Genomic DNA, 27,399 nt, shown 5'->3' on the forward strand with positions numbered 1-27,399 from the left:
CCTGCCCACTGCTTTTGCTTTCTGTGAGAAGGAAACATCACAGCTAAGAGTTCTGTTTGACATTTAGTCCCAGAACTAAAAAAAGATGAAACTGCAGTATCTTATGAAATTTTCATTTACCAAGTCCATGATTTGATGGATTTGCTCACCAAAGCTGACACAATACAGCTTGTATTGTTGGACCCTACAGTTGGACCCTACTCTGTTCATAAATCAGCCCCCCAAAAGAAATAAATATAATCAAAACCATGCTTGGTCTTCAGGGTCACTCCCTAGCCCTAGGAAAGTTCAAATAATCCATGTTTGCACTTACATGAAGTCCAGAGGCTTCCAGGAGAGTGTCTAGTAGTTTTTATTCAAAATTCTCCTAGTGGCCTGTTGAAAGAAGCAAATCAAAGCAATTCCACTTACAGACTTTTCTTTCTATCCCTGCACATTTATCACCACGGAGGAGCACAAGCTGAAATTTATCCTATGAAGTTACTGCCAGCCATTTGACCACTTGTCTCTTGTTCCAATGTAGTAACAGTTTGACACCAGACTGTGCAATGCCACCTGCAGATGTGCCGCCATAACATCACTTCAAGAAGTCTGTGCTCAGGAAATTTCTAAATCAGAGAGAATACTTTCATACTGAATAACCCTTAATGGATTTTCTTTATTTCTTTGAATTTGCCTAACATGTAAATTTTTTGAGAGCCACTGCAATCCTGTTTCAAGGACTTACAGCTTCTCAACTGTACATTGTTTAAAAGCAACTTTGATTCTGAACATGCCACGTACTGATTTTGTCTGATGATTCCAGTTCTTCTAGAAGAGAGATCCTGGTGTGCTCTTTCCACTCTACTCAAGGTTCTGTATATCTATATCACACTGCTCCTTCTTTTGCTTTTCTTACCTTGAATGTTCTGATTGGTTAGTCATTCCTTCTGCAGAACAGGTCCCTACCAGTGATTATTCTTGTTGTCTTTCTCTAAACCTTTTTTAACGTTATGATAACTTTTTGAAAAATGGATGAGATCTGCCCACTGTATTCAAGGTCCAGGCACACTGTTTCTATTTCATTTTTATGGGTAAGCATAGACATTTTTCCGGGGTAGTTTTTGTGTCCTTTATTCACATTTTACATTGATTTTTTGTACTCTGAGGTACACCATGGTTTTCCCACAGTTGCTGTCATGACTTGTGTAACTTTCCCTCTTAAATATTCCTGAATACTATTGGCATTGATACAAGAAAATAATATTGTCATTCCTTTGTCTTAGCTGTCAGATTAAATGTAGGAAACAGGAGACACTTTGAGAGCCTAAAGTGTCTGTTGCTGTGTTAGATGCCCTGAGGTGTGCAAGGCACCCATCTGGCCACTTTGATACTACTGATAAGTGAGACTTGCACCCTTCTAAAGTGACAGCTGGAGATTTTTATACCCTGAGGTATGAAAAATGATAAATACCTTTATTTAGGCGTTGAATTTCTGCCTGTATGGTGGCATATAAAATAGTCTAACTCTCATATGTCAATCAAAAGAGCTCCAAGTTCCAAATAGCCATATTTCTTGGTGAAGGCAACGCAGCAATAGCTGCAGTTTTGAATAAATATGTCATGCTAATCTCTTTTTTAAACATTTGCATACAAATAGTGATTGAATATTTTAAAACTGTGTTTCTTTTGATTCACATTTAGAATTCTGGGGAGATGGTTCGATCATTTGTTGCCGGCTTGGAACTGCTAGTCAATTTGCTAAAATCAAAGGATAAAGAAGTTTTAACAAGTATATGTGCAGCCATTGCAAATATAGCTAAAGATGAAGAAAACTTAGCTGTTATGACAGATCATGGAGTTGTCCCTCTGTTGTCCAAGCTAGCAAACACAGTAAGTAACATTTAAAGATATCATCAAAAGTGTTGGAATTTCTTACTTCAGACTGCATTGTGCCCAACTGAAGGGTTATGACAAGAGCAGTAGATTTTGCAGCAGTTACAAGGAAGAGCTGTAGCATCATTCCTCTGTGGGACATATATTGGACATCAAAAGAGTCTGTGTCTGCTACTAAAATTGGTTTTGAAGATGAGCTTCATTTTAATAGTTACTGTGGCAGAATATTGCTTTTAAATGGTGCAGCTGCTATATGAGAACAGCACAAAGGGTTGAGAAAACAATTAATGCGAACATGCAGAAAAATCTCACTGATGAGGTTATATTTTACATTTTATTGCTATCTTATCTAATTTCTAGTCAGTCTAAAAGTACATTTGAAATAATATAAAAATTCATAGCACTTGCTATAAAAAGAATATTAAGGGACTTTAACAGCTCTATGCCTTACAGCTCTCTCCAGTTTTAATTGTACTGCAATTAAATTGGGATGCCTTAAAGATGTGTGGGAATACAATTTTGCTTTCCAATGAATTTTTTGTTGTGTGTTGACTTTAATTCATTATGTTTTTACCTTCTTCAGAACAATAACAAGTTAAGACGTCACTTAGCAGAGGCCATTGCCCACTGTTGCATGTGGGGCAGCAACAGAGTTGCCTTTGGAGAGGCCAAGGCTGTGGCTCCTTTAGCACGTTACTTGAAGTCAAAGGATCCATTAGTTCATAGAGCTACAGCTCAAGCTTTATATCAGCTTTCAGAGGATCCCAACAACTGTGTCACCATGCATGAAAATGGAGTGGTGAAGGTGAGGTGGAAGCTTTTTCTTATTTGGGGCTCAAACTATTGAGGAGGTTTGGCATGGTGAAAAAACGATATCTTTAATTTGAAATAATTCTTGAATACTGCTGTGTACCTCAAATTTTCTAAACTTTTTCCTAGAAATGTTTGGCTAATTAGTGAATTAGGAAGCAGGATTTTAGTGTCAAAAATACTACAGCTAGGTGGGTTTTGAGAATGGAAGTATGATGTGGACATTTACCTTTAGAGTACTCAGCTCTGACCTAGGCTGGTGGTGGCATGACATCTGCATTTTGTCTTTCTCAAGTGACATTTGCTAAAGAAGTTGAGTTATCTCAGTGGATGGTTGCCTAGCATGGCAGCATGACACTTAGACATTGAGTGTAACTGGATTTAGGGGCAAATTAAGATACCATAATACAAAGGCTTAGTTTACCTGGAGCTGTTTTGGTGAATTCTGAATTTACTTATAAAATTATTATTTTAGGACTTAAGCATAATCACATTCTGCAAAGATCTTAGAACAAAATTTTCTTTCAAAAAGATTTTTTTAGCAAAGTTTTGTCTCACTAGTTGAAGTCAGAGGAGTTACTCCTTTGGCAGAGGAGAGATGGGGATTATGGCTTTAGAGGTGGAGACATTATGAGTTCTCAATTTTCATAAATTCCCTGAAAGATTCACTGTATGCAGACCTTTCATTTTACTTGATGTTCAGGTAAATGTATTTGCAGTAAGAGTTGACTTACAATGTAGTGTTATTATTAATGTTGATTTATGCCTGCATTTATGATCATGTACTTCATTGTGAGCAGTTTCAGTTCTGGCACAGTTAATGGTGCTGAATTATCATGTGTTTATCTGTGCACTGTTGGCCTTAAAGGATCCACTGGTCAAAAATACTTAAATATTCAGTTTAAGGTCCAATACTTGAACTTACTCAAATCTAAGCTACCCTTTCAGCACTGGAGAGTAACACCTTGCTATCACAGTCACATATATTGGCTATACAGCACAGAGGAATATATGCTGTACTACAGCATTAGCATTTGTTGGTTTTAAATCTTGCTTCTCTCTCTGTTTAACTGGCACAATCCATTTTCTGTGCTCCTGTCATCTGTTTTCTTTCAATTTATTATGGAGATTTCAGGTTTCATAAGTTGCAGCACACTGATTCTGATAATGCACTTTTAGAGTAATTCCACCTCACTCTAGGTTCACTTTGTTTTTCAGTCCTAGTTAAAGTGTTAATAAACACTTTAAATAAAAAGCATTAATTTGTACTTCCAGATAAATAGGGATGTACAGAAAAATATAACAAATTTTTAATGTTTTTTATTATTCACAATATTCTGGATTTTCCAGATGTGCTCGCCAAAGTGCTTTTGTTCTGTGTTGCCAGAGCTGAGCAGATCATGGAGCAAATCAACACATGCACCATGGCAGCTCAGGGCACAGATGACCAATCCACCAGCACTTAAGAGCTTGACTCCCTTGCAGGCACTATTGGAATTGCCATCAAGAACCAATAACTGGAGTTTCAGAAAGGCTGGATAGGCATTCCCAGGTGGCAGGGAGAGTGGGTAGAGATTTAATTGCAGAAATGCACAAGTCAGAGGGCTGAGTCTTTCCTGGCCTGCTCAGTTGGTCTGCACAACATGGGCAAGACAGTAGTTGCAGCACTCTGTTGGAACCCTGGATGCTGAGAATTTTAAACTTTCTGTGCTGAAAGGTGCAGACTCACTACAGAGCACTGCATTTGACCTGAGGCTGTGGAGAAGGCTTCCAAATTTGATTGACAGCACTGGGATTACGGGCGTGTAGTTGGTTAGAAGTGTGTAATATCACAGGGTGGAAAACTTAGAGTTTGGGGCTTTAGAATATAGTAATAAATATGAAGCAAGATGGAGGTGGAGACGGGATCTTCTTCTTTACTTTCTTCTTCCTTCTTCATGGGTTTGGGTGGTATTTTGTAATTGGGCAGAAAAGTCTACATTGCAGGCTTCGAGCGATCAGTTATTGGGTTAAAATGGAAAATAATCTAGATGTCATTTCAAAGTTGGATAGTTTAGCCTTAAAAGACCTTGTAACAAGAGATAGCCATTTTGTGCCTTGCTAATGAAAGACTGCAGAACTCATGGCTATGAGGCTGTAGCATTGATAAGAAACAATAAACACCTAAGTCTGAACATGGACTATCATCTGGAGTGCCTTCCCTCCTGACCCCAACAGAGGCAGAAAAAACAAGCAGAGAACCCACAGCACTCTGTCTGTGCCCTTGGATATCTTTGCTCAGTGCTTCACAGTAATGACAGAATGCCTGGGTGTTTCCATTCTTCTAGCCTCTCCAGTGAGTAGTTGACTGAAAGCATACTTTGTATTTATATACAGGTTGTTATGTACGGGTTATTCCAGGACCAATCATATTTTTTCTAGGAAACTTATTTGGATTTGATTTTTTTTCATCTTTTACCAGATATCTGGTGTTTCAGTGATCATGCACAGTTGGATTAATGTCTCAGCCTCTGTAGTTGTGACTGGATTGCCTAATTCCAGGTGTTCTTCAGCACATGTTCATGTGCTGTGTTCACATACAAAGAATGTGTGATGCTTCAGGGAAACATTTAGCCTGTGTGAATGACACAGTTGCTGAGTGCTGTAACAGTTGGTCAGAGACTTTCTCAAAGCATTAGACTTTCTGACCATTCCCTATTCAATATTTATATACATGTTTTTGTCCAGGAAACCAGTAATAAAATTATAAACAGAAAATAATTCCAATCAGAGTGTTGTACTTGACATTTTGCTACTGCTTCAAACATTATTTGCGAATCACAAAACACCAGTGAGAGAAAACCAGTGTTGGATATTTTCACCTATTTGTAACTGCGTACAAAAAACATTCAATTTTTTGAAGTGAGTCTAAATGATAAAACTCTTGGAAAGTCACTGGTCTATGTCAGCTGCCATGTGAAATTCTGAGGAGACAAACAGGGATTTTGGAGGAAGTTTAGAAAGGCAGTTTATGAAGTTACTCTTTTATGTTCAGTTTCACAATCAATGTTCTTATGACCAGGAATGGAACAATGGTTATGACCTATGACAGATGAACAAATGCTTTCTTTCTACCAAACATCAGAACATATTTCCTCTTTCTCAAGTAAAAATTCATGGCTGTGCTGGAAAATAGATTTGCATTTTCAAAGATGCAGTAACATCAGTGCAGTAACAATGCAGTAACATGCATTTGCATTTTTGAAGATGACATGTGGAGCACTAGACAGCAAGAGAAATTGATAGACATCAGAGTAAGGAACAGGTATCAATTTGAATTCAAGATTGGAGACAGCCATCCAGAAACCAAGGAAGAAGAGAAATCCAGTGAGGGTTTGGCAGTTTACAGCTGAGATAAGCAGGAATATCAGGCAACATTCTTTATACTTGAAGTCTGTGACCATTATAGAGAAAAAGAAGAGAAGAGAAATAGGAAAATTCACAGGCAACTGAAAGCAGCACCAAGCCATCACCACTGTTTCCATTCATGGAAACAGCAGAATATTTCTCTCAAAGCTGTTGCAGAGAAACAATGATGTCCACCTATATTTGCCTGCGTCTGAAACTTTAGAACAATCAAGCTCATTCATGAAAAAGAGGTCTAACTGTGAGCTAAAGAGTACAGGTTTGTTACAAGGGAGGCCCTTGTAAGACAAATTATAAAAAGACTGGGGAGAAATAGGAGACTGAGGAAGTGCAGTTACTTTAGTAGTGAAAAGATGAGTGTAAATATGTTTTAAAGGAAGAAGTAAAGTCATCAGAAGATGCCAAAAAATATTTAAATCATTTTCCTACAGACTATGTCAAGATAATACAATGCTACTCTGTGCTACAGTCACTCTTTTTCTTGCTGATGTTGGCAAGCTGTAGATTTAGATTGTTTCTGAGGTGAGTTAGGGAGGATGGGGGTGTAATAGGACAGGCACCCATGCAACTGCTCATACTATACCTTCTAAAAGACTTCAGGTATTAAAAAAATTCTAACTATATACACATGAAAAACATGTTGCTGATTATTCCTGGTCATTCTTCTTTCTCAAATGAAGCAAGGTGAAAGATAATCTCTCATGGAAGTTAATTTCTGCTATTTCAGAAGTTAATTTCTGACTTTTTAAGTGATATAAAGGATTTGGTTTTGTGGATGATGGTGCTGGTGGTGGTGGTGGTGGTGATGATGATGATGATGATTTCTGTGTAAAAAAGGCCTAGGAAGTTTGATTGGCTTCATCATCTACAGAGTTGAGGTCAGTCTTTTATTATCATGCTAATGAGACTCTGAGAAGTCTCTGAGGAGATTATTAAAGCAATGAAAAAAGTAAGAACAAGAGAAATAAGCAGCCAAAGTCAGGCTGTGGAAGAACAAAATTAATCAAATTAGTAATTCATCTTAACTTTATATGTTTACACAGTACACATGCCAAACTGAAATAGTCATCCCAAATCTTATAATAGTCAAGGAAAAAGAATAGTTTTTTTACTGTTTCATCTCTTTTAATTTGGACATTTATGCAAAGATAAGACACCTTGGTTTCTACAGGCAATATTTTCTGGTTTCCTTTGGCAGTAATGACAGTGCAGAGTCAAAGGTTAGAGCTGCACATCTATGCTGTAGGTATCTATGTTTAATGGGGTGAATCCCATCCAAGGCAGTGGAGAACTTTTAAAAATGAGCATACAGTTCATTTCATTATTAGATAGGAATGACAGAATTCTGAATAATAGTGCAATAAGAAAGAGCTATTAAAATATTAATTTTTCTTTTCCTAGAAGAATACAGATGAGTTGAATTTATATGCTATGATGGTGATGAAACTCAATCTGCCCAGCCATAACTGAAGCACGCATTGAGTATGATCTAATAATGCCAGATGTTTTAAATTAGTGGATCTAACTAACTTGAATCCAAGGATTTTGAAAGAGATCTTTGGCGTATTAAGGATGGATTTCTTTCATCTAATTTTGGCCACTTTTAGGTATGGAGTTTAAAGTAGTCTAAACTAAGACACCTTCTGTAGGCAATGGAAAGAGACACCTGCAGACTTGTCCTAGCTGAAAATAGAGGCCCAAGATATCTGCAAGAAGTAGACTCATGAAAGTGCCTAATTTTCTCTGCTGAATGTAGAAAGAACCTAGGTGACTAGCTCAGACTAAACAGCTAGCTTTCAGACAGCTGAATTTAAATTAATATCCTCCTGGATGTTGATTTTCAGCAAGCTTGTGGTGCAGGGGAAGTTGCAGGGCTGGAAGAGAGGTAATATGCCAGTATTTTAAAAGGTCAGATAAGATTATAGTCTGGTAAACTGGACACTATTCTCATGTGACATACTTGTAGGTCCATACATTATAATACTGGAAGGAACATTTTAATGACCAAGTCTGACTAGCCTTGCTCATGCAAACTAGAGACATTGCTTCATTTTTTTCTGTTTGGAATAGAGTATATCTTTTAGAAAAACACTGACTCTTTACTTAAAAAATTCCAGCAATGGAAAATCCACCAGAGACATCATAACTTGTTCCAGTAGTTAAATACCTTCCCCATAAAAACATTTGCACCTTATTTGTAGCCTAAGGTTTGTCTAGCTTTATCTTATGCAATTACACGCGTGATACTTTTGCTTAGTAAACTGACAAGCCCTACAAAACTTCTGTTCTCACATACATTCTTATTGAAAAAAATTAAATTCTTGTCTCATTGTCATATTTTTAATTAGCTAGGCAAGTGTAATCGCTGAGGGAATTTCTGTCTTTTTCATTCTTTAACTATGTTTGTGTGTCAGTTCTGAATTTTTTATTTTTGAACTTCCTTTTTGGACTGAATTGCAACATGCTTCAGGACAAAATTCAGTATTCCGCTAATATCTGTATGAATACTTAAATCAGGTAAAATAACTTCCCTTTTTCTATGTAAGCTCTGTTTGAACATCAGAGATTTTCATTATTCTCTTTGGCCACAGTATTGCCCTCAAATTTTGTGTTTGGCCAATTTTCTACTTTGATTTTCGTGTCTTTCTGGAAATGGATCCGCAGATTAAACCTTTGCATGCTTATAAGGCTGGCCTTCATGCACAGGAGTAAGAAATCACCAGTGAATTTAGACATTGTGATATAAGGTGGTTTTTTTTCAGATTATTAAATCAGATTTAATTTTTGTCAAAATACTTTATAAATGTGAAAATACTTAGGTCTCGTTTTTGAAAGAATAATTCACAATTCAAAAGCAGTCACAAAATGTGTTCAAGATTTTTATTGTTTTAGAAAGGAAGATATTCAGAGACAAACACAGTGACCCTTCTTGTAATGCCTTTAAAACAAAATATTGTCTTTCCACAGTAGAGGACTGCAGCTTTGGCAGAGGTAAGATTCATTAGGAAACTGAAGGAGTTTACTGGCTGAGAAAGTGGTAAATACTTTTGAATTATAGAGACATAAGTTTATTAAGGTCTGTGAAAAGAATACCAGTGGCTTTGACTGTAAAGGGTGAAGCTAAAAAATGCCTGTTCTGCCTGCCTATGAAATTCTACCTTTACAGATGCCCAAGCAGATGGTACATAAATATTTTAAAACATTTAAGAAGATCTTCTCACTGAGGTGATTTCCAGTATCTTATACAAGGATCCCTTGATGTTTTGACTTTAAATTTCTGCTTGAATTGTGAAATAATTAGATAACAAATAGTAAAGTTATCAATTTTTTTTATTTATGCATTTTTTTCTGTGTACTGTGATGATGCTTAAAGGCACTGATTACAGATAAGGGGTTCACTTTGCTAGGGAGTGATGTGTACCTGCTTGAGAAGAAGATGACTCCAGAAAACTTTCAATTTAAATGTAACACACAATAAGGTGGAGGTGGACAAACAGATAGGACTGCTATAAAAACTATGTAAAATATTTATATGTTCATATTTGATAGTTTAAGCAAACCAGGATACATTTTTTAACTGCTATTCATAACTGCAACTCAGTCATCTTAAGTAAAATATAAATAACAAATACTGACTGTAAACTTTTTGTAAAAATCTAGAACCACTGGAGAGTAGCCAGTCACCCAGACTTTAAGGCACTCACACCATATGGGAACCATAACTGGTGCTGTTGTCAGGTTTTGAATTTGTGTGTCTGTGCTGAAGGCTACATGAAGTCCAAGCAAATTAGTCTCTGTTTAGCTTTGCATTGTTCTGAGCAGCTTTTATTTTCCAAATTAATGGAAAGATATATTTCTGTGCTGCACTATGAAAAAGTTCATTTTCTCCTGTTCTTGTTCCACTGTATATACAGAACTAATTATTTTTAGGCTAGAGGAACCATTAACCTAATGATTAAGGTACATACCTGAAATGCAGATGATCAGAGGTTTCGTTCATGTTTTGATATTTTTTATTGTTGAAAGTTTCTATCCACCCTACCCATGCATAGAACTGATCTTTAGCCTTACTCTGGGGTCTGGTTTATGCTATTATTTGCCCAACATGGAAGTGCTCTGTTTTCTTATACTACAAAATACTAGTGGATGCCTCCTGGAATATCAGTTGTGGTCGCTTATAACAACATCACCAGGAATGCTGAAAAGCAAATTTCAACTGCTTGGTACAGTGAAGTGGGCAAAGAAGACGCTCATGCCCTAAGAATGGGACTTGATTTGTATAATCATACATTTTAATTTTTTTTTAAATTGGTCTTTTCATCAGGGTACAGCCTCAAGAAATGCATTGGAGGGTAGGTGGGGAGAGCATGGATGTGTTAAGCTTGGGTTTGTTGGTAGGTTGGTTTTTGGTTTTTTTGGCAAAGAAGGCAAAACAGCCATAATGTATCTTCTGAATCCTGTGTGGAGTTAATAGGAGGTATTTATGCTTTTGAGTTCAGTTCTTAGTGGCAGAAATGTTAGACTCTTCTCTTCCCTTGTAATATTCCAAGATATGAAACCCATTTGTTTAACCACTGTTTCTGAAAGTTATTGTGAAATGTAGATTTCATATTTGGAAGATTTTTATAATGACTGTGTTAAAAAATACAGCTTCTGTAATTTATTGTGCAGAGCTTCCAGAAAACTGGTCATTGTTTGCTAAAGTCATAAATCCCTACAAGAAGTTTTGGCTAACTGTTTTGTGTTCAAAGACTTGCATAAGACCATCTTTGTGAAATAAATAGATGTAAATTACAAAACATGGAAGACAATTACTAGTAATTTCTACTGAAAGCATTCTAAAACCAACCTTTTATCACATACTATATTTATTTGGAGTATAGAAAACTAAATGGAAAAGCACTGGCACGTACTTCTTTAGGAGAATTTGGCAACAAGTTTGCTTGTTTTCTTGTGCAAGCCTTTGGTGAAAACATTAAATACACAATATGGAGTTTTACATTATAAAGCAAGGTTTAATATATCTTCATAAATCAATCCAAAATATTTCATGTGATATCTGTGCAATAGTACTATTGGGGTATAGTAGTATGTGTTTTCAATTTACATATTTGTGTTGTAATTTTTCCTTTAGAAAAACCCCCTTTGTGACTGCAGTGGTTTGCTCTGCTCAGGCTCCACAGTTCAGGCTGGAGATACGGCGCGTCTGGCACATGCTCCAAGCTGATGCCTGTTGCTTTTTATAGCAGTTGTTACAGTTCTTGGACATCAAGAAAGAGGGCACTAGATTCCAAAACTTTTGCATGTCTGTTGTCTACCAAAAATATGCTAAACGCCTTTGCCAACAAATGTATTGATCACATCACACTTAAATTTTGGATATAAGAGATTCCATAAACTAAGTCACATACTAACATGTTTTATTCCATTTCAGAAGGATTAATGTAAATTGACAGTGTTACACCAGTTTCCATTGCGTTGGCAACTGCCCGGTTGCTTTAAACATTTTGCTTACAGTTTCAGCTCCAGGAAGCAGGAGCCAGTAGCTGTTCTACCTTCATAATAAGCAAAATGTCACCATTCATAAAGTAAGGGTACTTTTAGGTAAAACATTTTGCTTTTGCACCATTGACAAAGGTAATGAAGTTTGGCTTTAGTATAGATTAAGCCTCAGACTTTAGATTACTTTTTCAAAATTTCACATTACTGAAGTTTATGATATGTAGCAAGTGTTCTGTTAAAATCTGGCTGATTGTGGATGGGAAAAAACACCAGCCTAAGGGAGATCAGCTTATTTTTGCCCGAACTCTGTGCTTCAGGAGATCTCTAATTTTCTAACATTTGGATAAAAAACCTAGAGGCTGGCATAAAGCTCCTCTTGGCACATTTTAAACATCTTTTAGTCTTATAAAAAGAAGCTTGTCCCACTAAGCTGTACATTTGTTGGAGCTGTTTAACAGTAGCTGTGCCCTGCAGCTCTTTTAGTGATAAATGAGCCATTTCAAATAAGGGCAATTGCAGCCAACTGTGCAGAAGGAATCATTAAAAAAAATTTAAATAGACATTTTTGAAGCTTAAAAATGCACAAACAAAGTATGTTAAATCAAAATATATGCTGCTCCTTTTAATGGAAAAGATTGCTACTGGCTAAGTCTGCCAGCTTCAATAGGTGTGCCAAAAAGCCAAGGAATCTGGCAGAATCTGCAGATAGCAGTTCCATCTTTCATCTATATTTCTTTTCTGTATTTATCTTGCTTTAGAAAATGCAGAGAATGTCTTTTCCTTCTGACTTGGCGCTATTTCCAAACCACAGAAATACACAGAGCAGCTTCTTGCAATTGTTTAGCTCCCTGCACCAGTCTTATCCTTGTGACTCTATGAATCATTTCTTTCTAATTTGGCAATAATAAGAAAGAAAAGCATTAAAATATTTTTATGTTTATGGAATAGTATCTTAGCTGAACTGTCAGATATAAAATTAGGTTTCCTAATTAAGAGATACTGGGTTTAATGTCTAAGGACAGAATGCCAGGTAATTATTTTTGACATTCAGCTGATCAAAAATAGTTTCCTTGTATGTAAGGAGCTATTCAAAGAATCTGAACATAAAAAATACCAAGAAAAAAGTTCTTCCTGTAGAATCAATCACTCAGTTCAGTTTGGCTTCAAGCCTTACTCATTGTAATCTCTCTTATATCACTGTTGCAAAGCACACTCTCTGGTATCTTTTAAGTGATAAGGCATAACTTATTGATACCCCTTTCAAAGGAAAGATGCTAAGGAAAAGCCCATTTGCAGTGTGTGGATATGGGATGGACTCTAGTGTTAGTGTTCCTGGTCAATGTTCTGTACTTTGGCATCAAATCTGAAGACCTGACAAGGCTGCCAGGCAGCACGAGCCTGATGAGAATTCTGTCCTGACTTGAGTGAGGGCAGGGACTGGGTATGAATTGCTGATGCAGTTGTGCTCATTTTACAATCAATTGCATATGAAAGCTAAAATGTATCTTCTCCTGGACTATAAGTGAAATTTCATGTGATTTAATTTCATTGAAAATTTGATTTTAATTAATTTTGCCTTTATCTCTAAGGGTAATTATTGGCTGTATTTATCAGCTGCTAGTCAGTGCAGAATTTATTGCCATGCCATGGTTTATGATAATTCTTCATCTCTGGAAGCTTTGAAGAAAAAAATGTAATGTTAAAGTGAGAGAATATTATTAGCCAGTAACACTTTTTAATTACTGAAAGAGTCTGATACACTACAAATTGCATGTTACCTTTGGATTTAGGAGAGCTGTAAAGCTAGATAGAAGGTGCCTTTAAGGTGATTCTATTCTACTCATTGCATTTGTATTGAAGGTATAGATAAAAATAAAAAAACTTTTCCATGGCATAGGATTGAGAAAGCAGCAACTCATGAACGTGCTTCCATACTGCTGTACAGGTATGACAGTTCCAAATACCAGGATAAGATACATAATTAGGGCTCTGTGAAAATAGAGAAAAGTTTAAAATGTCAAGAAGGTCTTTAGAACACCTAAAGTCAAATCTGTGCAATCTGCACAAATGCAACATTCATTAGACTGGATTAGCACCTTTTCAGCATTCCAGAGAGACATAATTGCTGGGTTCCAGAGGCACTATAGGCTAAGGGATTGTGTATATATTGAAAAAAAATCTGCCTTTGGCACTGGATTTGCTGAATATTCATGGTATAGGAATATTTTATCAGTCTTTTGCTTCTCAAAGAGTTTTGTCTTTCCATCTGTTGATTACTGTATTGGTGTGTAATAATCCTGTTGCTGTTTGGAAAGGTAGAATTGACCATGCTTGGATTTTAAGAAAGCGTTGAGCAGCACTCTTCACCAACAACTATTAAAGAAGTTAAAATGTGATGTGATGAGAAGGCAGAGTCCTAGAGAAGATAAATAACTGTTTAAAACTCAGGAATCAAAGTTTAGAAATTAGGATGAAGTTTTGGAGCCAAAGGATCTTCATAAATGGTAATAAATGGAAGGGTAGTAAATAGTGATGTCACAAACTGCTGACAGTACAGTTCTCTTTGAGAAGTGCAGACAGAGACAATTGCAAACTGCAGTTCACAGTGCAGAATAGAGGTCAAGTGTCCTGTGCAAATACATCATAGCTCAGTGCAAAGTTTTCCCCTTTCATGGATTTACTACACTGAGCAGTTTTGCTCGCTGCACGTGCTGCAGATAGTGCCGGTAACTATTGGTTAGGATTGAAAAGATGGTTGGGTGATACAATAAAGTCCTTGCAAACAATTTGGACAGAAATTTTTTCAGTGTAAGATACAGTTGGGGACACCATGAAGCCCTGACTTTGTTTCTGACTGAGCAGGCTGTTTCTGTTAATTTTTCTGCTCTTAGTCTCATAATCAAGAATCCTCATGAAATTTGCAGTTACTTGTAGGTGTTATTTATCCTTAAATTTTTGTTGACATCCTGGAGTGTGGGGGGAGAAACTGATAGTCTGTTTAATTCTTCTGCATCAGAAATGCATATGAGGGAATTGTATTTTGAGAAACTACTCTTTCACAAAATTTACAGTATTGTGCATAAAGATACTTCTGTTCCTTAATTGTCTTCATGAGTCAAACCCATGATGTGCTGTTGAAATGAAAAAGTAGCCTGTTTGAGTGGGGAGCTGATGAAGTAGAGAGCACATTCCCTGTGTGGGAGCAGTACTTTCTCTTAAATCATCTTCCACATACTGCTTTTATTAGGTGGCAGCATGCCTCAGACATACTCACCCAAGAATGCCCACCACGTGGTCAGTAATATTCTTGTGCTTGCACTAGTTTTGTGAAATAATGTCTTGGGTAGCTGGTTAGCTCCAACCATTTCCTCCTACCTGAGAGACAAAGGAACCACCACACCAGCTTTAAATCATGATTCTTTTAACATTTTGCAGCAACATTCAGGTAGAGGGTTCACATGAATTTTTTTTTCTCCTGTGTTAAAGCACAGAGTTGCATGGTTTTAGAAAACTAATTTTCACATCTTCCCCCGCATGCTTTAACCAGCTTTAGCAGAGCTTTTATGCATGTGGTACAACCTCCACTTGCCCAAGCACAACTATAACTTTCTTTTTATAGACCTAAAAGAGCTCAAGCAAATGAATAAGCCAAAAACATTTCCAAAACCTGAAGCTTGGAATTGAAGTTGAGAAGTTAATAAAAAAATTGAGGAACGGGCTTTTGTTCTAATCAGAGAAAAGCTTTAAATTTAACTTTTATTAATTGATTTTTCATTTACTGCTTCACAGCTATGTCTTTAGAGAGGGAAGGAAGCAGATCAAAGTCTCTAGTATTTCTGGCATATAAAAGTCAGACAGGTATTATTACTTGCTTGTTTGCATTCAACACAGTATTTTTAAAAGTCTCTGATCTCACAGAGCTTCCAAAAGTGAGCAGCCATTCAAGCTCCTTGTGGCCAGAGTCCTTGTGTGGCTTTGGAGAGACGTTTTGCTTATTTTTGAAAAACTGTCTAACTCTGCTCTAAAGAGCTGTGTGCAAATCACAAATATTTTGGTTGAATATGGCCCGATTGGAGTGCTAATTCAAGCAACTCCCTTTTTTTCATCACCAAAAAACCAAAGCATTTATCTGTCACAATAAGTGTACATGGTAATGTTTTCCTCAACACAGACTTTTTAAAAGCACACAAATTTCCAGCACTTGTAAATTTATTTTATGACAACTGACCAAACTGTTCATAAAAAATTTGCGTTTATTATAGGAAGATGACTCCTTAGTATAAAATAATTTGGTTTTCTCTAATAGCAAAAAAAAAGCAGTTTGAGAATCTTGAGAAATAAATGGTACCATACATTTAATTTTCTGATATTCAGAAAATTTAGACTTAATGATATGAATGAACATGTGGACTATACATGTACCCTTGTCCATGAACAGCTCCAGATCTTTTCTTGCTTCATCACATTCAGTTTCATATTTGTATGAATAGATCTGATCTGTGTTCATACCATCTATACATTTATTTACCCTGTGTTCTAATTCAACATTTTCTGGTACATTTGCTAGTCTAAAATCAGAGTATATGTTGAACAGTACCACTCATCTGCCAGTTTATGTAAATGTATGCACTGTTGCAACCCCCACATCTTAAAACATAGGACTATAGAACAGTCTTCTTATGTGCCACAAAAAACCCAGCTTTAAAATGTGCTGGCTAGTGATTTCAAACAAATGCTATTGTACAAATTCACAGGGAGAACCTCCTGCTTTTATCCCCAGACTTTGATATGTAAGGTTTACTAGCAAAAGCACCTCACTGGTTTTGATTATAATGATCCTATGTAGGAAGAGAGGCTGACCCTTAGAGCACTGGACCTAAAGCTATATTAACTTTAGAGATCAAAATCAGTACTTTCAATTGAATACAGAAGAGAGTTTGAAGTCAGTTCACTCATACCAGTAGATCTAACATACTTTTAAAATATTGTTACAGTCAGATTATTTTCTCAGATCCCTATTCTCAGGATAAAATGCGCTTGAGAGAAACACTGCAAAATTTGTCAAAAGTCTGGAAACTGTAGTGTCCCTTTATTGCAGTTCACTGTTGTTTTCAAAGATGGAATAGTTAAGAGTCCATTTCAGGAATATCAGACAAACTAAAGGGAAATAAACCCCACATCATGTTTTCAGAGCATTTTTGAGAAATCAGGCAGAATCCTTCAGAATGTCAGGGTTAATTGACAGCTTAAACCTCATTTTTTCCTCTGTTGCTGCTGATAGTTTATTTGCAACTGCCCCTGATTAAATTTAATATAATTTTCATGTGATTACTAGAGATAGACAAAATTATAGTATTCATATCCATAGTAATGTTAAAAATATTGAAACAAAGCTGAATTAGCAAATCTTTCTCAATTTCCTATACTACCACCTCAATAATGTTTAAGAAGGATAGGAAAGGTAAAAGTCATGCTCCTGCAAAATGAAAAGGAAAGCAAAGAGTAAAAAAGCAGGTTAGTATGGAAAAGGAGTAGGAAATACAAAAAAGAAAGATTAGTCAGGCTTGCAATGATACAAAGGAAGGATAGTCCAGAACGGGTTACTGAGCCAAAGTAAACTGTGAAAGGGACATCCATGACATAAATTAACAGTTTAGTATATCCATTCCATATAATAAGTTAGCAGGCTCATAATTTAATCTTAATAAATTTTGAAATGTCACTCTATTGAAATCACAAAAAAAGTTTTTTATTCTCTCTATGCCACCAAAAGCCTTTTATATGTTAATCTTCTTTTGAAAACTACAATGAAATAAAAATAAAATACAGAAAGTAGTTGAAATAAAAATACGCTGTGAGACCTGGGATTCATCACTTTTGGATTATCAAATCTGCCTATTGTTTTTTATGGGATGAATTTCATATCCTGTAAGACTTTTTGTACATTGGAATGTTCATGATGATTGAATTCTTTCTTAATATTGCACCAAACGTCTTGCAGCTGAATGGAGATTCAAGCTGTCTGCCTTTAAGGTCTCCAATTAGTTCCATATAATTGTACCTTTTAAACAAAGATTCGAAATAACTTTGATTGCTAGTTTTATTTAGCTACTTCACCTTTGCATGATATTTTTATAGGCAGTTAGATTTGCACCTGAAATAGTTGTAAATATTTCTCTGAAATCCTGTAAGTATCAAATTGAGATAGGAAAACCTTTAAACTTAGAGTATTTTTAGGTGGTTTGCAAATTTGCAGTTTTTAAACTATTCTACATTTCATCATTTGACATTTTGTTGCTTTTCTCCTTGTCAGTAATATTCATAGTTCTCTGCCCATTTATTGTGTCTTTGCAGAGAAGGAGGGCATCTTTCTCTAAATAACTATATAAGAAAAAGACAGTAAAACAGATGAGGTGAAGAGAGAGCTGTAGAGTGTATTCATATTTTGTAGCTATATAAACATTTGCCAATATGTCTGGGTGTACCATATTATAATTCCCTTTAGGCATATAGGTTTTATGTATGTCTCCAAAGTAATGCAATGCAATGCAACATTTAACCTTATTGGAGAATATGACAACTATATTCCTATTTTGTATGTTATTATTGTGTGGTCTAGAGATTTCTTTTCAAGAGTGCTGTTCCCATTCAGATATTGAAGAAATATGGCCCTTGTCCTAGATGCCTTTCAGTTTAGTTGTAACAAAGGAGGGAACTAAACAAAATAGATGAAAATGGACAGACAGCAGGTAGGAAAAATGGGAAAATGGAAAAATGTATCCAGAAGGATTTTAATCTTCAAATCTATCATGGTGTAAAATGAGTTGTAGCTCACTGAAACTGTCTATCCTAACAAAATAGTAAACATCTCATGGTAAAGTACCAGTAATCACACGTTCAGAATATCTCACTGAAGCTATCAAGCCCTACTTTTCTTTTCCCCTCATTTCCTGGCATTTTGTGGGATTCATCTTCCCAACAGTCGTTTTGTCACAGGCAGTCACATAAGAAAAATGGCTTGCCAAGGACAAATCACCTGTCTTAAGTCCTGAGACAGGTGAGATGGTTTAAGTGCACAAAAAAACTGCAGTCAAGTCTGTTCTCATCCTAACCTGGAGTCCTGCACCTCCTTGCAGGAAGTGCACAGGTTTTCCAGCTCCTGTACTCTTTCTTAGGGAGGATGAAAAGGATGAAAAAGAAGAGACAGTTCCTGGCCAGCCTGCTGGCTGCCAACATGTTCAGGTGTACCTCAACCCAAGCTGCATCCTTTGGACCTCCTGATACCCCCCAGCCATTCTTGAGTGATTCCCAAAAGTTGCCCTTTTCCTGTGGCTGCCAGAATGGAGGTGCGTTTCATGGGAGAGAGAAAGGACAGAAGTAGGACAAGAAAGGGAAAGAAGCCAGGTGTAATCTTCCTGGGATTTCTCCTATCCCAACCAGAGAGCTTCAGTTTCACCTCTTTATGTTCAGAAAGGGTGAAGAAAGCTGCATCAGGGGTTGCTCTGATTTTAGTCCCAGGGAGGAGAGACCCTGTGCAAGGGGGAAGCAGCACAGTGAGTGTCAGCCTTGCTTATTTTTTGCCTTCATTGGAATTTCTTGGTACTGGATTTTGTACAGCTGCTAGCTCAGTGTTCCCTGGTACGTGGGACTTTAGTTTGAAATCTGTTTTCTTTGTGCCTGTTTTCTGAGGAAAAAAACTAACAAACAAACAAAACACCCTAGAACTTACATGAGCATCTTCTTCTTAAGAGTCTGAGTATGGTAGATATTGTCTTATCCTTTTGTTCAGCTGAAAAGAAAAATCAGGAAATTGGCCTGAATTTTAGTTTAGAAACAGTGACTTAGCTTAACCTTCATTATGCTTTGATTGTGGAATATGTTTTATTATTTATAATTTAATTTTATGAGAAGAATTTTCATAGGAATATGTGTAACGTAACACTCTAACTAGGTGCTTTAATATTTTCCAGTGTGCACTATGGTGTTGAAAGTTAGAAAATGCTGGCTAGATCTAGACTGATACTTTCTTGGATAAGCCTCTACCATATGCTTTTATTTAAAGTATTTTTTTTCTTTTAGGTTAGATTTATAAAAAACATGTGAAAAATTTTTTTGAAAAAGAAGCGTTACACAATTAGAAAATCACAGTGCTAGAAATTTTGCATCCTTCAGGAAATGTTGCATGTAAAAGAAGCCAGATACTAAATCTAAATTTAAAAAAAAAAAAAAAAAGAGGCAAGTTCTGCCACCAACTGGAAATGCTATGTCAATCTACAAGATGTTGTACTGAAGTGTATGTCTTTAGTTCCAGGAATTTTAAGTTCTATGTGAACTCTGACTGGCTTCCCAGTATAGATATGAATCTTGTTGAAGGAGTCTATCCATATTTCCTTCTGATCATAAAAAATTAAATAAGATTTGTTTTACAGGGCAGAAAATCTAAAGAAGCCAGGACAAAAAGGGCATTAAGTATTTTTTATATAGTTATTTTTTATTCATCATTTTCATCCATGTTCACAGGACTCTGGGGTATTGAATAGGCTGATCTTATTATCTATTTTGTGTGAGCAGGGGAGCCTCTTTCCAACAGCCTTGTTCTGTACTTTCCATTGTTTTATAAAACTTGTTGTGGACACATCACATGACTAACCCCTTATTTAAAGATTATTTCATGCCAACCTCTATACTTCCTGCAAACATGACACCCTATGCTTTCTGCTTCCCCTCTCTGAGTCTGGAAGCTGCAGTGACTGTGGCTGAAGGAAAATGAGTAATTCTAAGTTATTGTAACCAGTACATGGAGACCATCTGAGATTTTGTCAGATTTAGGGTTTGTTGGTACAATACTTACCTCTGCTTTTTCTGCTTTTAAGTCCCCTTGGGCTACTTTTGTAGAGGTGAAAAAATCTAGAAAGACATCATTATTTGCAGTGATACAGGCTAGAGACTGACAGGCTGAGGAGCATGGAGATTTACTGAAAAGGGTATGGATATTTTGCAGACAACAAGCAGAACATTAGCCAGCAGTGTGTCCTGACAGCAAAATCACAACTCTGGACTGACAGCAGGAGCACAGCCAATAGGTTGAGGGAAGAGATTGTTCCCTTTAGCACTCATTAGATCACACCTAGAATTCTGCACCCAGATTTGGCCTTCGATGTAGGGAAGATATGGATAAACCATAATAGGTTCAGCAGAGGACCAGCAGGATGGTCAGAACCTGAAGCACTGCTCTGTGAGGAAAACCTAAGGAAACTGGGCTTTTTCAGCCTGGAGAAGAGAGAGCTTTAAGTGGTTTCAATAGCAGCCTTGTAGTTGCTGTGGGGAGTTCAGCCATCAGAAAGATGGAGCAAGGCTTTCCACAGTGATGCGTGGCAAGAGGATAAGAAACAATAAACGTAAACTAAATCAAGAGTAAATAGGCACAGGGAAAACTTTTTTATCCACCAATGTTTTATCAAACATTGCAATAGGTTGCCAAAGATGTTGTGCCATCTGTATTCTTGAAGTTTTTCAAGATCAGACTTAAAAATTCTGGGCAACCCAGCTAAACCTCATAACTGACTCTGCTTTGAGCATGACCCTAGGCTAGAGATCTCCTGAGAGCCTCTCTTTTCTGAATAACTCTGTGATTGTGTTGTCATAATATAGTATCACAATTCTGGGGTAGTAATAGCAAAACTTTAATTGTTCTGAATATTTAAATTATTTGGCTGTGCATCACTTTTGGAATCCAGAAATGCTACATATGCCCTGTACGTTCTCCAAACAGCTTGTATTTGTGCTTATTTACTGGTATGACGTGCAAACTGTGCAAAAATATTGGATTCTAGCCTTGGAATATAGATACCTGCCAACAGAAAATGAAGGCTACATGGTGCTGCAAATGCTTTCTCTGTCTATGGAAAGTGCCTTTTGTGTGCCAGAAAGAAGCATTTATACCACATGCTTTTTTTACTGCTTCTCACATCTGTTAACATTTACATGTGTCAGAAAACAATACCTGAACAGTAAAGGGAAGGGATACATGAAGTTCAAGGGTATTATATCTAGAAAAATGGCATGTCGTATTGCATATAGTACATTGGAATAAAAGAAAAGCAAAAAGGAAAAAGATTTCTTGGACTTGTCAAATGTACCTAATACGTGGGCGTAGTTTGTATATACTATCTATGAATGCATTTCCATGCCTGAATTGAATGACCCAAATTGCCAGTAAATGGAACTGAACCCATGAAAGGGTCAAGGAGTGATAATCAAGAGGTGAAAGAATTATAAACGTCTTGGTTTATTAAAAAAAGAATAAATTTTATTTCATGAAAGGCAGGATTCATATAAAAATCTTCAAAGTTGCATTCCTAAATACAGAATTACCTACTTCTGTTGAAATATTTTGCATTTTTGATAATCTTTTCTTCAGCTGTCTTTTTGTTAGTACAAAAGGAGTAGGTTAACTGACAAATGTTGCTGTGTATCCACAGTCCTTTGAGGCAGCTACTGTATTGGGCAGTGTTTCCAAGAATAGTGGTTTGAAGTCTCACAGTGAAAATCCTGAGACACAGTGTAGTACTGGATTTTGTATGACGTGGCAGTTCTTGCAGATGTTACAACTGGCAAGTGATTTAGAAGAGCAGCAAATTAGAGAGAAGCTGATCTGTGATCCCCTGAACACAGAAGGAAAAAATCAGTATTTGAAAAACTGGTGTTTGCATTGGTTACATATGTACCACTAGTTCTTTAGGCATCTGTTTGGGTCTTTTGTACCAGTTTCATGTAGGATTCTGTTCTTTGATGCCTCACCCTGATTTTCCAAAATGCACCTACAGAAGGAGCATGGATCCTCCCCTACATCTATTGTGATTGCTAAAAATTGAGTTCTTTGTGGAAAGTTACAGAAAATACCTATTCTCTCAGGTCTTTTGAGTCTAGAAAGAAATTATGGCTAAAATAAGAGGTAACTAACCTTGAATTTAATCCTACCTAACACGTAGTCATAATAAAGGCAAAGGTCAATTTTTGTTTTTTTCCTATGTTCCTACTAGATAATGTATCTCTAAAACACTATTTTTGATGAACATCTGCTCTTGCACATGGATACAAGTCTTATCTGAAATTTTTCTGGATGTGAGGGTTCCATACTCATTACACTGAAAAAGCCTTGTGTTAGATATGTGAAGATGCAATGAATAATCACATAAGGCATATGGTTTCCTTGCCCCCAAATTTAAAACCTAGAGCTTTACCAAAACCACCATATGAACAGCATGTGCATACATATTTTTGGGTTTGAGTCAGGGATATGAAGGATCTATAGCAGTTTTCTTCTCTTAGTGGCACAAGAAAGTTGTGAGGCACCTGAAGAATCAAGTGGCAATTTAAGCTGGTGAGAAATCAACTCTTGACAAATGGCAGAGACGAAAGATCTTCATCCAGCAGTGTTTCTGAAGGAAAAAATAGAAGTTAAGCATTTGATAAGCTTGCATTCTGGTCTTTGTGCTTTGTTGAGCTGCTTTATTATTGCAGGCAGACCTGTGGTCTCCTTAGTCTTATTTCCACTTAAGTCTGTGGTGAACCTTCCACTGACTTCTCTGGTTGCTCCCCCTGGCTCAGGTTTTGCACACAAATAAAGTATAGAAACATTTCTTCTCATGTCACTTTACCTCTGGTCTATCCTTTCAGAAGGGTTCATATTTTAAGAGTCCTACCTAGCTACTTGGACCTAGATATCTGATTACAGGAACGGAAATTTTTAGAGGAAGGATTCCTAGGAAAATATTATCATTGATGCTTAATTGATAATAATAAAACTGTTTCTGACATAATTCAAGGCTATCACAGGCAGTCTTACATGTTGCATGTAGAGGTCAAAGGGTGAAAGGTGACTGGAAAGATGCTTGTTTTGTACATTTGGCTAACACAAATACTTCCTCAAGTATAAAATGCTTTGATCTCCCTAAGTAAATGCCATATGTGTGCAGCTGTGGCCCATGCCTCACTACTGCTGGAAGGTTAGGAAAAGGTAGCATATGAATTTGATGTCTGCATTCAATTTATGCTTTTATATTTAGCAGTTCATAATTTTGTGTAATATTTTAGCTGTATGAAAAATATGCACCAGAGTTGAGTGATAACAGATTTCTCTGTGGTTTAACTCAACATTGTTTGGGTGAATACAGATTCCTAAGTATTGCAGACTGAAAATACAGGTTTTAATTAGGAGCTGTCTGAGCTTCAAAATACCTGAACTCACATTAAGCCTGGCAAATTTTCAGAAATCTGGGGGCTGTGTGGAGCTGATATAAGCTAAGCAAGAGTCTTCTCTTTTCCAGCTATATTGCATTTGCAGTTGCATCACTGACTTGCAACACACTGAAGTGAGATCACAACCCATTATTAATGTTTTTCTGATATGTAAAAATGTTTTATGACCAAGGCCTGTCTTGTGTCATACTCATGTTAAACAGTACCTTACTCCCAGGGAATTTCCATTGAAAAATTTGAATGACTTCCAGAGTAGAGGATCTACTATACATGACTGAAAAGCTGAAACAACTCCAAAAGTTTGGTGCCTTTCTCAAGCTTTTGTTTTTCACTTTTATATTCAAATGTTTAAGACTGGTATGCCCAGATCTATATCCTTCAAGATGTTTAACATGGGTAGTTTGCTGTTACAATAAAGAAACCTATTGCAGTCCGTGGGACATAAGGATCCATCACGTGAATCCAGTTTCATGATCAAGACCAAAACGAAAAAAAAAAGCAGCATGACTTTGTCTTTTAAAAATATTGAATATATACAATTGCACTGGTATACTTTGGAGGGAAAATTGTGACTCACATGACTCACATAAAGTATGTGCAATTTCTCCTTACAATAGCAAAAATACAAGTCACAACCAATAGAATGACATAGTGCAATGGACCAGAAAAAATGATATGAAAATATCAATTCACAGGTACAAATATGGTAAAATATAATGCATTGCACTTTTATGTGGATGTTAATAGATATATGCATACAAAAGTATACATGTAGTAGATACATGCATATGTATAATCTGGTGTTGTTAATATGATTGCAAGTATTTTATTTATCAGGTGTGTTGGTTAATTAATGCAATTGTTCTAGATATGATTTGAATGTTACTGAAACAGAAGCACACTGATTTGTTTTTTTCTCCTCTGTGTTTTTGCTAGCTCCTACTGGCCATGGTAGGCTCTACAGATGATATTCTGCAGGAGGCAGCAGCTGGTTGCATAGCAAACATTCGCAGATTGGCTCTGGCAACAGAAAAAGCAAAATATGGCTGATGCTTCAGCAGCTTTTACCAACACACTTGTTTAGCAATTCAGCTACATTTAAATACACAACTACTCCTTCTAGCATCTGTATTTCATAGCAGAGCTCATCTATTTGAAGATAATTTTAAAAAAAACAAATCTGTGGAAACTTATGTTTGATTTTACATTACTGGATTGTCACCCCTAGGTTTGATAAAACACTCATACCTAATTTGGTGTGTGTTTTAGCATTACACCCATCCAAAGACCATCAGTTATGATATGTCAAAGACATTTTCTGCAGTTGATGTGCTTTTATTTTCATTTATTATAGCTATACATGGTTTTGCTTATCTGTGACATTACAATAAATTTTGCTTTTCTGTGTGTGTGGTTATGCAGCAATTTATGAATGTCTTGAGCAATTCCCTGCATTATAATCTTGTCCAGTCATCCTCTCATTATGCTTTTGCATGTTTGATCAGTTGTGACTCACAGGAGAGCAGAAAATGCAGATACATGAATCTCACATCTGGCATTATATAAAGGCTGCAAACAGCTGCAGCAATAGACATCACTCCAAATTTCCCATTTCTACCAACATTAAACAAAATAGTGCTTAATTTTATAATTAGCTGGTGAAATGTGTTTTAATTAACACGTTTAACTCAGCTCTAAATAAAGAGTCAGATTTTAGATTTACATTTGCACATTATCTTTTTGTGGTTTTTAATTTTTAAACTGAAGACAACATTGTATTGATGTAGTTACTTTATTTCTGTATAAAATTATGTTCAGAATTACACTTGCTTTCAAAAATGCACAGAAATTATTATTGATACTATAAATTATAGACCCACTGTACATGCCATGCTAAACAAATAATGCTAGGGCTTTTCAGTGAGAGCAGTAATATCTTAATTACAACCACAGACTGCAGGCAAAAATGAATGAACACAAATATTTAAATTCCTTGCATTTGTAAGGGACTCACTTCTGAATTGTTTTTTTACTTCCCTTAATAATTAACAATTTTCTTGGTTTAGAAGAATTACAAAATGTAGAAGAATTTTGTAATTTCATTATTTTCCTTCAACTAGCATGATTTCTCAAGGCAACTAACTTTCTTGGTGACAGAAGCTTCTGAGGAAGACATAATGCCAATCCACTTGTTTATTTGTGTTTTCTCTGAAGCAGACATGAAGACTCATTTAAAATATCATTTTGGAAGACTTGCACAGTTCTGAAAAAGGAAAATTACAGTGGACCCTTAGGGAAGGTGTAGAGACTATTTTAAAGGAAGCCAACTATGGACAGATGCTGAAGCAGTGTGGAAATCAAAATGTCAATCCAAGCGTATTTTTTGATCAGTGCAAACACCAACATAGTCACAGGGTTCATCACAAGCTCCATCAGCATCCAGTCACCACGTAAATGCTATTTTAGGTTTTTTCAAGCTCTGCTCCACAGGCCTGGTATGTTATTTTGACTAAACATGTGTATATTATTATACTGATGTCACAGCTGTAGTAGTATCATATGCTTCATTGCTATACCCAAAAATACTCCTAAAATAAATGCTAATTGCCGAATTCATTTGAAAGAGAAGAGGCTTGATTTTATTTTTGTCTCTTCTGTCAGAGGAGCTGTGGATACAAATAGTTTATCACAGTCTCACTTATGAATAACACGTAAAATGGTAGCTTATTTTTCTAACCGTTGAAGGGCAAAAAACTCCCTGAAAATAACTCTTGTCCTTAGCTTGACCTCTCAAGGCACACTTGACTGGTTTAGCATGGATTTCAAATGGAATAAGTTCTAAAGCAAGCTTAATTTTATGATACAGGTGTCAGGGCAATAAATGTCACGTTTCTGACAATGAAATGGCCTCAGTTTGCCATTCTCACTCACACTGGTAGCCCTTATGCCTCCGAATAGTTAATCTGAAACCTTTATTTAAAACCTCAGACAGTTAATCCCAGACTTAAGATAACTTACTTGTGCTGTTTTCTTTTCCTTTACCATGCCTGAAGTTTTAAAGTTCTGTACAAGAATTGTTGAAATCAATACAGATCACTACACAAGCAAAGAACTAGTATTAGAAAAATACATCTTTTTTTGGCTAAAACTGGTAGATTCCACGTAATTAATATAAAGAGATTTAGTTGTTGGAAAATGAATAAATGAATGTGATCCCTGGCCCCTGTGAATGATGCAGTACAGCGTGTACATTTGAAAAGCTTCCACTTTGTCCACAGATCTGAGTTTCACAGTGCTGCAGCCCTCTGAAAAGGGATCCTCACAAAGCTGGGTGCCCCATGCTGCTCACACTAACCCTCCAACCCTCCTGGCAGTGCCCACCAGCCTATTCAAGCCCTGGCACCAACCCAAGGCACTGCCACCACCCAGGCCCAGCACTGCCATTGTGGATACCCAGGCACCAGCCAGCTCCCACCCCTGGCTCCCGTGCTTGGGAGGGAAAAAATGCCTTCCCTCCTTTCCACCAGCTGCTTCTTGTCCGTGTAA

At 36.5% G+C, this 27,399-nt stretch overlaps 1 protein-coding gene across 1 annotated transcript in view; it reads left to right on the forward strand.

Annotated features, from left to right (window-relative positions):
• ODAD2 (outer dynein arm docking complex subunit 2) overlaps positions 1-24,903 on the forward strand; it is a 66,553-nt gene extending 41,650 nt beyond the window's left edge. The window contains exons 12-14 of the mRNA XM_058816008.1: positions 1,684-1,872; positions 2,459-2,680; positions 24,790-24,903. Of these exons, the coding sequence (XP_058671991.1) occupies positions 1,684-1,872; positions 2,459-2,680; positions 24,790-24,903 (525 nt within the window). The remainder of the gene's footprint in view (positions 1-1,683; positions 1,873-2,458; positions 2,681-24,789) is intronic.
• The last annotated feature ends 2,496 nt before the right edge of the window (positions 24,904-27,399 follow it).

This window comes from Ammospiza caudacuta, chromosome 1 (genome assembly GCF_027887145.1).
Source record: "Ammospiza caudacuta isolate bAmmCau1 chromosome 1, bAmmCau1.pri, whole genome shotgun sequence".
NCBI classification, from domain to species: Eukaryota; Metazoa; Chordata; class Aves; order Passeriformes; family Passerellidae; genus Ammospiza; species Ammospiza caudacuta.